We start from the raw sequence: 14,381 nt of genomic DNA on the forward strand, positions 1-14,381 counted from the left end.
TGATAACCTTAAAACAAAGGGCCAGAATTTGCGGTGGGCAATAACAGCGAGCTAACAGCATTCGTCATTATTACCCCATTGAAACTGACCGCAACATTAGGATTTAGGGCATGCGCACCTAAAGGCGGAAATCCTGAACTTGCGGTCAGTCATTCACTGTTCACACACTGGTTGTGCTTTGTCCCCCCACTCCCATAACTAGCTATCGGTGAAATTGATGAAAACATGAGCTTTTCTGCGGTAATATCGCTGTTAAATATCCCATTAAAACTTAGGCCTTGTTGGATTAGATGTAACTGGGATTTTAACATGATGTTGAAATTTTCCTGTTTCATAAAGGACAAAAATGCTTTCCACCACATGAATAATTAGCTAAAATTATATGGCTGAGTGGGCTTATTGCACGAGGGAATTTTTTTTTTTAAATGGTGCACAAACCCACGGCCTCTACCACCCAGAAGAACAAGGGCAACAGGTGCTTGGGAACACATGCAAGTTCTCCTCCAAGTCACACATCCTGACTTGGAAATGTTTCGCTGTTCCTTTAGCGTCACTGGATCAAAATCCTGAAACTCACTCCGTAACAGCACTGAGCGAGTATCTTCACTACACGGACTGCAGCAGTTCAAAATGATGGCTCACCACCACCTTCTTAAGCGCAATTAGGGATGGGCAATAAATGGTGGCCTTGCCAGCGATGCCCACACCGCAGAAACAAATAAAAGTATGTGAACTTTAGTTTAAACTATAAATGGTGATGCTTACATGATGGCATGTTTTACAGTTTGTTTATAATTGTGATGAACAATAGCATTTCTCGGCCTAAAATGGGAAAAAATTGGATAATTTATTTTGGCAAGTCATGGGGGGTGAAATATATATATATAGACTACTTTCCTATTCACAAAAATGCAGTTGATACCAAATTAAAAATGGTGTAGATTGGAGTATAATTTATTTTAGAAGATTCTAACTTTTGCAAGTTTAAGATAAAATTAAAGTTGCAACAATGCATTTTTCTGAGGATTTGTAGGTTGTTTTGCAAACAGTTTGAAAATTCCATTCACCATGTGTCTGAACAGTAAATATTTGTTTGAAGTGTCAGAGGCCGAGGGAAAAGTAAGGTATTTTGCCCCAGCGTCGGCTCACTTATATGAAATCTCACTTGGTACCTCGAGAGGCAGATTTTGGGCATGGTATCCTGGGTTTAAAAAAAATCCCCAAAAATTCTCAAAATGTTTTTTCTCTCTAATTCTCACGTCTCTTCCCTGCCCTCTCCCCCAAAAAAGCATTGCCTGCGTGCCGAAGTATAATTTCACAGATACGGATTGCTGGCCAATAGTCAAATCATCTGAGTCTCGATGGAGCTTTGGCAGACTATTTGACCGCAGGGAGAATTGCAGCTAAGTCTTATTCTTTGCTCAGCTAACTGCCCCACGCACTCACTTCCAGCTGTGATTACTGGATAGTTCACCGACTGATTTCTTGTCACTCCATCTCCATTGCTAATCCAGAGTGAGGCCAATTGAAGTGCCCCTAACACTGCCTCTTGTTGACTCAACACTGACAGGATATCCAATCTGCAACCTTCCTGATCGGTATTGCTCAGTTACTTGTTGGATAAATTTGCTGAATCATCGTGAGAAGCAATGGTGTCTTTGTAAGTGAAAATGGCTTTGGGGATTCACCTCTGGAAGAAATTTTTAACAAGGAAAAGTTGTTTTGGCTCAGTTTTTATTGATCTATTTTTCTTCTCGCCAGCCAGCTGCTGTATAATTAACCCCCACTTTGTCCTGTAACACAGCTAGTTGTTTAAATACATTTATACGATTTACTTCAATGGTAATTGATTCAATATGTTTACCTGAATTATCACTCTATTGCTGATTTTCTAATTCCGAAATTGGGTTTGAGTTTTTAAAATCTAAATCTGGGTAAACATTTTGTCGATCCCTTTAACTTTAAAATCTTCGAATGGCATTTCAAGGTTTTTTTCTTTTGATTTTACTCTTTCCTTGCTGAGTTTCTCCCATCCCCTCCCAAAGAGGTGCTGATTAGTGATCGAGAACAGGAACCCTGGCTTTTTTTTTCTGTCCTCTAACCAAGCACCTGTCCAAATATTTCTTTGTGGCTCGGTGTCAAATTTTGTCTGTTAAGCACCATGGGATGTTTTACTATGTTAAAGGCGCTATGCAAATGCAAGTTGTTGTTGGTCTTGTGGAACCTGTAGTAAAATGAGACCAATTATAAAAGCTTAATCATAACTCTGGTATTTGTGCTTGACCTCCTACACACTTCCCCACCATCCCATAATGATATTGCTGTCACTAACTGATTTTCAACTGGTTTAATTATTCAATGTTAAAATTAATATAATAACATATGTTTATCTAAATTGTTCGTAAATGTCAGCATTTAGTGAGCACGGAGAAGCTTATTGCTTTGTACAGTCCTGAGAAACTCCTTGATTATGTAGTAGGTGTATTAAGGAATACATGCAAGGATTCAATGGGCAGCATGGACTAGTGTTTCAACTAATTGTGGCAATAGTAAACAGACCATTTTACATATTTTCTAAAACTTGGGATTAAATTACGCTCGCAATCAATCTAGGTTAATAACATGCATTTTTTTTCCTTTCTCTTTCAGTACATCTTTGGGGAGTTCAGCCCTGATGAATTCAATCAATTCTTTGTAACATCACGCAGCTCTGTTGAGGTAAGTGCATTCACCATGAGCAAAATCTGAATTTTTATTTCTGTTCATTTATCGCACTCATTTTCAGCTGATCATTTTGACTACAGGTTGAACATCCCTTATCCAACACCCTCGGGACCTGGCCTGTGACGAATAAGGGATTTTGCCGGATAAAGGGAGGTCACGCCGAGAGGGAGGGAGGGAGGGCGGGCGAGTGGGTGGGTGGGGGAAGGTGACCTGAGGTCGGGGAGAAGGTCGGTGCTGCGGGCGGGCCGCAAAGTGTCAGCGGGCCGCAAAGTCTGGGTGGAGGTTGGCCGTGTTCTGCACATGCGTCCCCGGCCACCAGAATCATGCCGGGCGAGCGGTGGTCCCGGATAAGGGAGGTCTTGAGTTATATGCCTAGCAACTGATTAACAGGTGGACACTTTTTTCTAAATTCTTGACCAAATAATGGTGTCAATAGCTGTTAAACGTTCAGAGGTTAGTGCTGTGTTACTTTTTAAACTATTTGCCATTTCTGATCACTTAAAAGGTGTTTGATTGAAACTGAACAAGAGCTTTGGATTATTCTCTGAATCCTGAATAATATGATATAAATGTAGGCATATCAGTATTAACTAAAATACATACAATGTCAGCTTTCCCCTCTTTTTAAGCTTCTTTAGGTGAAAGGCCTGAAAAAGCTTAATGGGCCTAGTGATGGTTCTGTAATACTGTCTTCATACTGTCCCTGCCACATTTCAGCTGCATTGCTGTTGGTGCCTGCTTGTGCCACCAGTTTGGGGTGGGTCACGGTTGAACTTGAGGCGGCCCATTTAAATGCTCACACAGAGTGGCACTCAGTAACTTCTGATTTAGAAGAAACAATTAATATTTTCAATCACTGTGTCCCTAGAATTGTAGATTTTTTTTAAGAAATAAAAAAGTGGTATTGAAAAGTGGGTTTTCGGACAAAACAAGTCCACCGCTTGGGAGTAGCTTCTGTTTGTTTCAAAACCGACAACTTTATACTCTGCTAAAAATGTTAGTGCAGTATCAGTCATAAAGGGGCAAAATAAAGAACGGCACAAGGCTTGCTTATTTTTTGCGTATGTAAGCCACTGCATTTGAAAAGCAACTTATTGTTTAAAGATATTATGGAAATTATAAGTACCTTAAGTTGCTTCACACATTCCCTTCAAAATGAAGATGTGTTTTTTTTAAATGTAGTTAGGTTTCTTGTAGCTATTTATAGGATGGAACATAAATTATTTGTGTGGCAGTGTAGCCATGTAAAGTCGACTCTGAATTGCTTATGTTGCAGTTGCACTTGGTGGCTGATCTAAAAGTTCATATTTGAAGTGTAGCATGAACAACTGAGTCTAAACTGTACCAAAAAAAAATCACTTCCATTCCACGTATTGAAAAAGGTAGAAAATTTTATTGTTACAATATCGGATATGTTCCACTAGAGACTATTGAAATGGTTCCATAGCCTGCTAGCAATGTGTTGGTATCTTCGGACCCGGATGTTTGGACACAGCATTGGATCAGTAAAATGTAGCACTGTGATGGCAGGGTTATGATTTTTTCTGTAATTCTCTTCCTCCTGGATAGAATTGGCCTGAATTAATTGGTATACAGGAATTTTGATAAGCAAGTAGACCAAATTATAATTGAATCTTACTGCCCATTTCAGTCGCTCAAGATTTGCTGGACTGGACCAAGTTTTCTTTGTGTCAGTATTGCTTGCAACAAAAACATATAGTGGAATGTAATATTAGTGGTTCTTTTATAATTATGTTTAAAGTGTAATGCTAAACTTCTGTTTTTTGTGTTTGGCACAGCTTCCCCCATATAATGATAAAGTCTTGCATGTCAGTCAATCAGCAGGTGAGTGTTTGGTTTCAGTACATTTGCTAATTTTCTACTTGGCGTGATAATCTTGGAAGTATCTAGGGATGAGAATAACATTCAACATACAATTAACTTTTGAAAATCACATCTCAATTGAATGTAGAATTAAAATGTACAAAAACACTCCTTTTATGTAGCAGTCCTGATTAATGAGTGAATGAATATTTGATTTATTTTAGGACAGATTAATTGCGTTGTCAAATTGTGCCGAGCAAAAGGAGTGCATTTAAAAGACTAATAGCTTAAATAAGCTTCTGCATCTGCAGTTTCTTGAAATTCTGATGCACATATCTTGGCTGATTTCTTGTATTAGGATTTGATACAAATGTTTAGAATAATTTTATAATGAAAAAGATGGAAAAAAATATATATAGTTTATTATATCTAGCTTCTTGCCAAATATGTCATCAAAGTTGACCTGTGGGGAATGCTGCGGTGTGGCTTCAGCTTAAATCCCAAATGCAAAAATATTTAAACCATTGAATAGAAAATATTCCTGACCTTCATAATTGATCATTGAATTCATAAAACATTATTGCTTTTACTCCAGTTTAAAACAAAATACATCCTTTTGTTGCCAGTACTTTGTAATAATGAGATGAGCAAGAGGAAGGGTAGTTTAAAATCTAATGTGTGGCAGTTTTTAAGGGCAGGAACATGACGACTAAATTTTTTTTGTTTAAATAGGAGATGGAAATGATTCCGACACTGAAGAAAATGAGTCGGAACCACCTGGATTGCAGGGCAGCGTTTACAAAGTCTCCAGTACGCTGAATCCACAGGCACCAGAATTTATATTGGCATACCAACCTGTACAGAAATCCTTAGACAACTTGTCAGAAGAAGCTGCCTATAGTTCCATTGACTGCCAGTTTGGAGAGGGTAATATTCCTTTGGACAGTGGCAATTGCCAGGGAAACGATGATCTCGCCTACCGAGAACAAGGCCCGAGGGAAAGAAGGAACAAGAAGAAAAGGCCGCCTGGTTATTATAATTATCAGGAAGGTGTGAATGATGGTGGCGGTCCCTCTGAAACTTTGGGCCTTGTTAATGGGCATGTGTTAAACCCAGGGCTAAATGCCATCGGCACAGAAGAGGTTGAATTACTTGGCCAGAAGGAGATTCCTGAATCTCATGGAGTTATATCTTCAAAGGCTAATCAGAGGACTTGTGAAAGCCCTGAGAGTGATGCGGACTTCATTAGTGGAGCCTTCTGTAATGATACAGTCTCCAGTGCACTAGATGAGGCCAGGACTGCTGAGCAGCCTGGATTTGAGCTTGAGGCTAACACTGAGGCTATTAATAATGAGGCTACTGCTGAGGTTAATTCCACTGAACAGCCTGATCTCTCAGAGACTGGAAGGAGTAGCCCAGTAAGGACAGCTATTGCACAGTCATGTGCAGGCACAGATATTACCGTGGATGTTAAAAGTGACAATGGACAAACACTGGAATCCTCTGGTGATAGTGCTGTAACACTTCCTAGTACTTCTGTTGACGGGGAAGGATTGCACACTGATAGCACAGAATGTGAGCAGGATAAACCAGAAGATGTGTATTCAGCTGAGCCAGAGCAGACTGCCTTAGCTCCTTCTACGGCTTCTGCTCCTTTGCCTGCCAAATCCTGGGCTAGTCTCTTTCACAATTCAAAGCCCTCTTCAACTGGACCCATGGCCTATGTTGAGGCAAAGTTCACACCAGCCAGTGCTTCTGTTCAATTCCCTGAAAAGCAACCGGAAATAAGAATGGATACGCCTGTTCCGGTGTCTGAGGATTCTGTAGCCCAAAAGATGGCAGGTAATATTTTTGTAATATATCCCAAATAAAGGAATTTAAAAATACCAGTACATTTTGCAGTATATCTTGGATGGTACCAAATTAATTATTTGAAAAGGATTCCCATTGGTGCTTGTTCAGGACTGAGGTTGGCAACCTGGTGGGAAATCAGACCCATGTCTTCACACCTGGAGATGAGGCAAGTTGTATGGATTGTAAAGGATATTCACCGTACATCTGTGGCGTGGAAACCCATTTAATGTATCGGCAAAAACATCCCTGTCCTTCACAAAAATTAAATAAATAAACCTGATTGTTAGTACAGGTACTGCAGTCATTTGAACCTGCAGGGTGAGCTTTGGTAACTAGTACAGGTTGAACCTCCCTTATCTGGAACCATTCCCGGGTGGCACATGCGCAGAACTCGGACATGAACAAATTGAAGTCCTTCCTCGCTGCCGACTCCCGCAATCGCTGGCCTGACCCCGCAATCTACTGCCCCCCTCTCTCCTCCAAGCTCTCTTTCTCTCTCCCCTCCCATGATAATCTCTACCACACTCACAGCCCCAAGCCAGCCAGCCAGCCCCGATATCCCCTTGCTCAATACCTGTACCATTCAATTTAACGTGACCACTCCTCATCCGGAAAAATTCCATATCTGGAGTAGGTCAGGTCTCGAGGGTTCCGGATAAGGAAGGTTCAACCTGTATTTTTATCAGTGCAAAGTAATTTTTGTTAAGCATTTCTTTCAGTATCAATGATCTCGATATATCCAATGTGCCTCAGTTTATGATTTTGCACTGTTTGAATTAGGCAGTAGGTTCCAAAAGAAAAGACTTCCAGAATTCTCTAGATGCTAGAACGGGTCCCGTGAATTGGAAGGTAGCAAATATAACATCGCTTTCAAGAAATGAGGGAGAGAATTATAGACCAGTTAGCCGGACATCAGTAGTATGGACAATGCTAGAATCTGTTACTAAGGAAATTATAAATTTAAAATTAAAAAGTAATTATAAATCACTTTGATTAGGCTTTATGAAGGGAAATCATGTTTGGCAAATCTATTAGAATCTTTTGAGGGTGTAACTAGCAGGGTAAGTAAGGGGGAACCAGTGGATGTAATGTATTTGGATTTTCAGAAGGCATTCGATAAGGTGCCACAGGTTGTACACAAAATTAGGGCTTGTGGGATTAGGGGTAATATATTACCATGGATTGAGGATTGATTAATAGAGAAGGAATAAAGGGGTCACTCGTGGAGTGCCGCAAGGATTAGTGCTTGGGCCTCCGCTATTTACAACCTATATCAATGACTTGGATGGAGGGATCAAGTGTAAGGTATCCAAATTTGCTGATGATACAAAGCTAGGTGGGCAAATAAGCAATGAGGAGGCTGCAAATGGGAATTTGACAGGTTAAATGATTGGACAAGAAGGTGGAAGATAGAATGTAATGTGGGGAAGTGTGAAATTATCCACTTTGGTAGGAAGAATGGAAAAGCAGAATATTTTTTAAAGGTGAGAGACGAGTTAATGTTCGTATTAAGAGGGATTTGGGGGTCCTTGTACACAAATCTCAAAGTTAACATGCTGGTACAGCAAGCAATTAGGAATGCAAATAGCATGTTCGCCTTTATTGCAAGGGGGTTGGAGTGTAAGTACGGAAGTCTTGCTTCAATTATATAGTGCATGCCTGGAGTACTGTGTACAGTTTTGGTTTGCTTACCTAAGGAATGATATACTTGTCTTGGAAGTGTTGCCACAAAGGTTTATAAAATTGATCCCTGGGATTTCCTGTGAGGAGAGATTGAGTAGAATGGGCCTATATTCTTGAGTTTAGAAGAATGAGAGGTGATCTCACAAATATATACAAATCTTAGTGGGCTTGATGGGGTAGATGCTGAGAGGCTGGTTCCCCTGGCTGGAGAGTCTAGAACCAGGGGATATAGTTTTGGGGTAAGGGGTCAGCCATTTAGGATTGAGAGGAGAAATTTCTTCACTGATTGTTGTGAATCTTTGGAATTCTCTACCCCAGAGGGCTGTGGATGCTCAGTCATCGAATATGTTCAAGACAGATCGATAGATTTTTGGGCACGAAGGGAATCCAGGGATATGGGGGTAGGGCAGGAAAGTGGAGTTGATGTAATAGTTCAGGCATGGAAATATTGAATGGCGGAACAGGTTCGATGGGTTGTATGGCCTACTCCTCCTATTTCTTGTGTTCTTTAGCTTGAGATTATGTACTGTTTTGTATTTTAAATCTGAGATTGAAAAAAAAATGAAGTGTGGTAATGTCTACCAACCACAGTTCCATTTTGTGCTCTCTCTAAATCGTTAAGTTGCCATCAAAACATTCCAGGGTTTGAGGCATCTGGCTAGTTGCACTGTTCAAGATATAATGAGGGCCTGCCAGATATGATGGCAACAAACGTGTGTATATATAACTGAGCATGATGACATGGAACTGCATCTACTTTGCTTCAACATTATTCATATGAATGAGTGCTTTTGGAAACCAGCAAACATCTATTCAGTACTTTTGTCATGGTGCAGAATGCAGCAGCAGATGCTTTTAGCAGGGCTAAGATGAAGCATCAGGAATGGGCTCTTGGTCACAAGTTGGCTCATCTGATTGTCTCGACATGGGGCTAACCGGATATAGCAAACTTAGAGAAGGTATGAGAATAGAATGGCAGCGAACAAAAGATCATCCGAGAGTCTTCTATAGGGATATAAATAGTAAATGGGTAGTAAGAGAAGTGGTGGGGTCGATTCGGGACCGAAAAGGAGACCCACACATGGAGGCAGAGGGTATGGCTGAGGTATTAAATTAGTATTTTGCATCTGTCTTTACCAAGAAAGAAGATGGAAAGCAGTGACAGGATCGGTCCAAGTCAGCATGGATTTATGAAAGGGAAATCATGCTTGACAAATCTTCTGGAATTTTTTGAGGATGTAACTAGTAGAGTGGACAAGGGAGAACCAGTGGATGTGGTGTATTTGGACTTTCAATAGGCTTTTGACAAAGTCCCACACAAGAGATTAGTGTGCAAAATCAAAGCACATGGTATTGGGGGTAATGTACTGGCGTGGATAGAGAACTGATTAGCAGTCAGGAGGCAGAGAGTCGGGATAAATAGGTCCTTTTCGGAATGGGAGGCAGTGACTAGTGGAGTGCCGCAGGGCTCAGTGTTGGGACCCCAGCTCTTTACAATATACATTAATGATTTGGATGAAGGAATTGAGTGTAATATCTCCCAAGTTTGCAGATGACACTAAACTGGGTGGCGGTGTGAGCTGTGAGGGGGATGCTAAGAGGTTGCAGGGTGATTTGGACAGGTTAGGTGAGTGGGCAAATGCATGGCAAATGCAGTATAATGTGGATAAATGTGAGGTTATCCACTTTGGTGGCAAAAACACGAAGGCAGAATATTATCTGAATGGCGGCAGATTAGGAAAAGGGGAGGTGCAACGAGACCTGGGTGTCATGGTTCATCAGTCATTGAAGGTTGGCATGCAGGTACATTAGGTGGTGAAGAAGGCAAATGGCATGTTGGCCTTCATAGCTAGGGGATTTGTGTATAGGAGCAGGGAGGTCTTACTGTAATTGTACAGGGCCTTGGTGAGGCATCACCAGGAATATTGTGTTCAGTTTTGGTCTCCTAATCTGAGGAAGGACGTTCTTGCTATTGAGGGAGTGCAGCGAAGATTCACCAGACTGATTCCAGGGATGGCTGAACTGACATATGAGGAGAGACTGGATCAACTGGGCCTTTATACACTGGAGTTTAGAAGGATGAGAGGGGATCTCATAGAAACGTATAAGATTCTGATGGGACGGGACAGGTTAGATGTGGGAAGAATGTTCCCGATGTTGGGGAAGTCCAGAACCAGGGAGCACAGTCTTAGGATAAGGGGCAGGCCATTTAAAACTGAGATGAGGAGAAACTTCTTCACTCAGAAAGTTGTTAACCTGTTGAATTCCCTGCCGCAGAGAGTTGTTGATGCCAGTTCATTGGATATATTCAAAAGGGAATTAGATATGGCCCTTGTGGCTAAAGGGATCAAGGGGTATGGAGAGAAAGCAGGAAAGGGGTACTGAGGTGAATGACCAGCCGTGATCTTATTGAATGGTGGTGCAGGCTCGAAGGGCCGAATGGCCTACTCCTACACCTATTTTCTATGTTTTCTATGCTGTATAGACATAGTGAAGGACGAGGTAGATGGGATAAAAATTGATAATGGTGATGTACTAGAAAGGCTGACTGTCATTAAAGTAGATAGGTCACCAGGACGGGATGCATCCTAGGATGCTGAAGCAAATCGTGGAGGTACTGGCGATAATCTTCCAATCCTGCTTGGAAACAGCGGTGGCACCAGAGCACTGGGGAATTGCAAATGTTACACCCTTGTTCACAAAAGGGAGTAAAGATATACCCAGCAACTATAGTCATCAGTTTAACCCCAGTAGTGGGGCAACTTTTAGAAACAATAATTGGGGACAAAATTAAGTCACTTGGACAAGTGCGGATTAATTAAGGAAAGCCAGCACAGATTTGTGAAAGGCAAATCGTGTTTAACCAACTTGATCGAGTTTTGATGAGGTAACAGAGAGGGTTGATGATGGCAATGCGGTTGACATGGTGAACGTGGATTTCCAAAAGGCATTGGACAAAGTGCCACATAATAGGCATGCCAGCAAAGTTGAAGCCCATGGAATAAAAGGGACGGTGGCAGCCTGGATGCAAAATTGGCTAAGTGACGGGAAACAGTAGCGTAGAACGGTTGTTTTACAGACTGGAGGAAGGTATACAGTGGTGTTCCCCAGGGGTCGGTTCTGGGACAGCTGATTTTCTTGTGTATAAATGACTTGGACATGGGTGTCACATGGCACAATTTCAAAATTTGAAGGTGAGACAAAACTTGGAAGTATAGTGAACAGTGAGGAGGATAGTGATAGACTTCAAAAGGATATAGACAGACTGATGGAGTGAGCGGACACGTGGCAGATGAAATTTAACACAGAAAAGTGCGGTGATGCATTTTGGTAGACAGAATGAGGAGAGAAAATATAAACTAAAGGGTACCATTCTAAAGTAGGTGCATGAACAGAGACACCTAGGGGTATATGTGCATAAATTGTTGAAGGTGGCAGGGCAGGTTGAGAAAGCAGTGAAAAAAGCTAACTGGATCGTGGGCTTCATGCATAGAGGTATATAGAGTACAAAAGCGTGGAAATTATGATGAACCTGTATAAATCAATGGTTCAGCCTCAACTGGAGTATTGTGTCCAATTCTGGGCATCGCACTTTAGAAATGATGTGAAAGCCTTGGAGAGGGTGCAGAAAAGATTTGCGAGAATGATTCCAGGGATGAGGGACTTCAGTTACGTGGATAGACTGGAGAAGCTGGGGTTGTTCTCCTTGGAGTAGAGAAGGTTGAGAGGAGATTTGATAGTGGAGTTCCAGAACCAGGGATCACAGTCTCAGAATAACGGCCAACCATTTAGGATCAAGATGAGGAGAAACTTCTTCACTCAGAGTGGTTAACCTGTGGCATTCTCTACCGCAGAAATTTGTTGAGGCCAGATCGTTAGATATATTCAAAAGGGATCAAGGGGTACTGAGGTTGAATGATCAGCCATGATCTTATTGAATGGCGGTGCAGGCTCGAAGGACCGAATGGCCTGCTCCAGCACCTAATCTCTATGGGCCCAAGTTTCCACATGATTTGCGCCTGATTTTTAGGAGCAACTGGTGGAGAACGGACTATCTTAGAAATCGTAATTCTCCACATTTTTTTTTTCTGCAGTTCTAGTCAGTTAGAACAGTTCCACTTTGGAACAGAATTTTTTCTTCAAAAGGTGGCGTGTCCGGCCACTGACTCCTGATTTCAAAGTTTCCACAGTGAAAACGTACTCCAAACTAAGTTAGAATGGGGCAAGTGAAGATTTTTGTAGAACTGAAAAAACCTGTTCTACACATTAAAAAATCAGGCGCAGGTTACAAATTAGGCGTGGGGGAGGGGGGGGGAAGGGAAGTCATTAAATTCTACAATAAATCCTTAGTTATACTTATACAAATATTATACAAATAAATCCAACCTGAATAAAAAAATTTATAAGCAAAGAAAAGATTAAATAAACCATCTTCCGACCTGTGTGAAAGTTCTTCAGGCAGGCCTTTAGGAAGCGGTTTGCCGTCGGGACCGAAGGCTGAACGGGCCGGGCCCGAGATTTCGGGCAGGGCTCGTCCCCAGCACCAGAAGGGAGGGGGGGGAGGGAGGGAGGGGAGGGGGGGGGAGGAGGAGGAGGAGGAGGAGGAGGAGGAGGAGGAGGAGGAGGAGGAGGAGGAGGGAGAGAGAGAGAGGGAGAGGGGGGGGGAAGGGGGAGGTCAGGTCGGGGAGGGGGGGTCAGGTCAGATCCAGTCCGGGGGCAGGAGTAGAGTTGGGCGGGAGCGGCAGCGACAGGCGGGTCGGGTCCGGTGTGGGGGAGGGAAGCAGGAGCGGCAGCGACAGGCGGGTCGGGTCGGGTCCGGTGTGGTGGGGGGGTGGGGGGGGGGGGTGGGGAGCGGGGGGGTGGGGGGGAGAAAGCAGGAGCAGCAGCGACAGGCGGGTCGAGTCGGGTCTGGGGGGGTGGGGGGGGGGGGTGGGGAGTGGGGGGGTGGGGAGGAGAAAGCAGCAGGAGCAGCAGCGACAGGCGGGTCGAGTCGGGTCCGGTGTGGGGGGGGAAAGCAGGAGCGGCAGCGACAGGCGGGTCCAGTCCGGGGGGGGGATGCAGGAGCGGCAGCGACAGGCGGGTCGAGTCGGGTCCGGTGTGGGGGGGGAAAGCAGGAGCGGCAGCGACAGGCGGGTCCAGTCCGGGGGGGGGATGCAGGAGCGGCAGCGACAGGCGGGTCGAGTCGGGTCCGGTGTGGAGGGGGGAGGGGGGGAAGCAGGAGCGGCACCGACAGGCGGGTTGGATCCGGTGTGGAGGGGGGAGGGGGGGGGGGGGGGGAAGCAGCAGCGGCAGCGACAGGCGGGTCGAGTCGGGTCCGGTGTGGAGGGGGGAGGGGGGGAAGCAGGAGCGGCACCGACAGGCGGGTCGGGTCCGGTGTGGAGGGGGGAGGGGGGGAGGGGAAGCAGGAGCGGCACCGACAGGCGGGTTGGGTCCGGTGTGGAGGGGGGAGGGGGGGGGGGGAAGCAGGAGCGGCAGCGACAGGCGGGTCGAGTCGGGTCCGGTGTGGAGGGGGGAGGGGGGGGTGGGGAGCAGGAGCGGCACCGACAGGCGGGTCGGGTCCGGGCGGGAAGCAGGAGCGGCAGCGACAGGCGGGTCGGGTCCGGTGTGGGGGGAAAGCAGGAGCGGCAGCGACAGGCGGGTCGAGTCGGGTCCGGTGTGGGGTGGGGTGGAGCGGCAGACGGGTCGGGTCCGGGGCGGGGGGGCAAAGCAGGAGCGGGAGTCGGCAGGAAGCAGGAGCTGGCCGTGGGAGGAGCCTTATTCACGCAGCCCCAGTGAGGCCATTCGGCCAGGGCTAGGGGCTGCGTGCTTTGGGCCCCTCCCACACAGGTTTGGGCACCTGGAGCTACTGCACTTGCGTGCCCACTGTAGCGCGCATGTGCAGAGGTCCCGGCACTGTTTTCAGCGCAGGGACCTGACTCCGCCCCCCTACAGCTCGTGCTGCGCCGCGCCGAGGGCCAGAGGACCTGCAGGGAGGTGGAGAATAAGGAGGGTTTTTTTAGGTGCACTTTGTGGCGCGAAAAATGGGCGCCCAGCTCGGAGGGGCGCCCGTTTTTTATCGTGTGGAAACTTGGGCCCTATGTTTCTCCCCGAGAGCCTCATTTAGCTCCTGCTCAACTGATCCACTTACACATATTGGCCTGTAAAATATTTGGCTTTTTTTTCTGCTGTAGCTCTACCTACATTAGCTGTCAGCTAATGGCTAGAAATCTCTGAACCTATATCTGCTCTTGTTTGTTTTTAAATTCTCTACCCATATATTTGTTCAGAGGGTAGCTGGCAGGTGTGTGTGTATATAT

At 44.8% G+C, this 14,381-nt stretch overlaps 1 protein-coding gene across 3 annotated transcripts in view; it reads left to right on the top strand.

Moving 5' to 3' along the window:
- The window catches only part of usp10 (ubiquitin specific peptidase 10), a 106,598-nt gene that overhangs the window by 34,907 nt on the left and 57,310 nt on the right, over positions 1-14,381 (top strand). The window contains exons 1-4 of one of the 3 annotated variants that reach the window (XM_070898250.1): positions 665-724; positions 2,650-2,718; positions 4,524-4,569; positions 5,281-6,390. In XM_070898250.1, the coding sequence (XP_070754351.1) occupies positions 680-724; positions 2,650-2,718; positions 4,524-4,569; positions 5,281-6,390 (1,270 nt within the window). In that variant the 5' untranslated portion in view covers positions 665-679. Of the gene's footprint in view, positions 1-664; positions 725-2,622; positions 2,719-4,523; positions 4,570-5,280; positions 6,391-14,381 lie in introns of those variants that run through there. The other 2 variants (XM_070898252.1, XM_070898251.1) reach the window with 2 other exon arrangements.

Source organism: Pristiophorus japonicus, chromosome 13, assembly GCF_044704955.1.
Source record: "Pristiophorus japonicus isolate sPriJap1 chromosome 13, sPriJap1.hap1, whole genome shotgun sequence".
Lineage (NCBI taxonomy): Eukaryota > Metazoa > Chordata > Chondrichthyes > Pristiophoridae > Pristiophorus > Pristiophorus japonicus.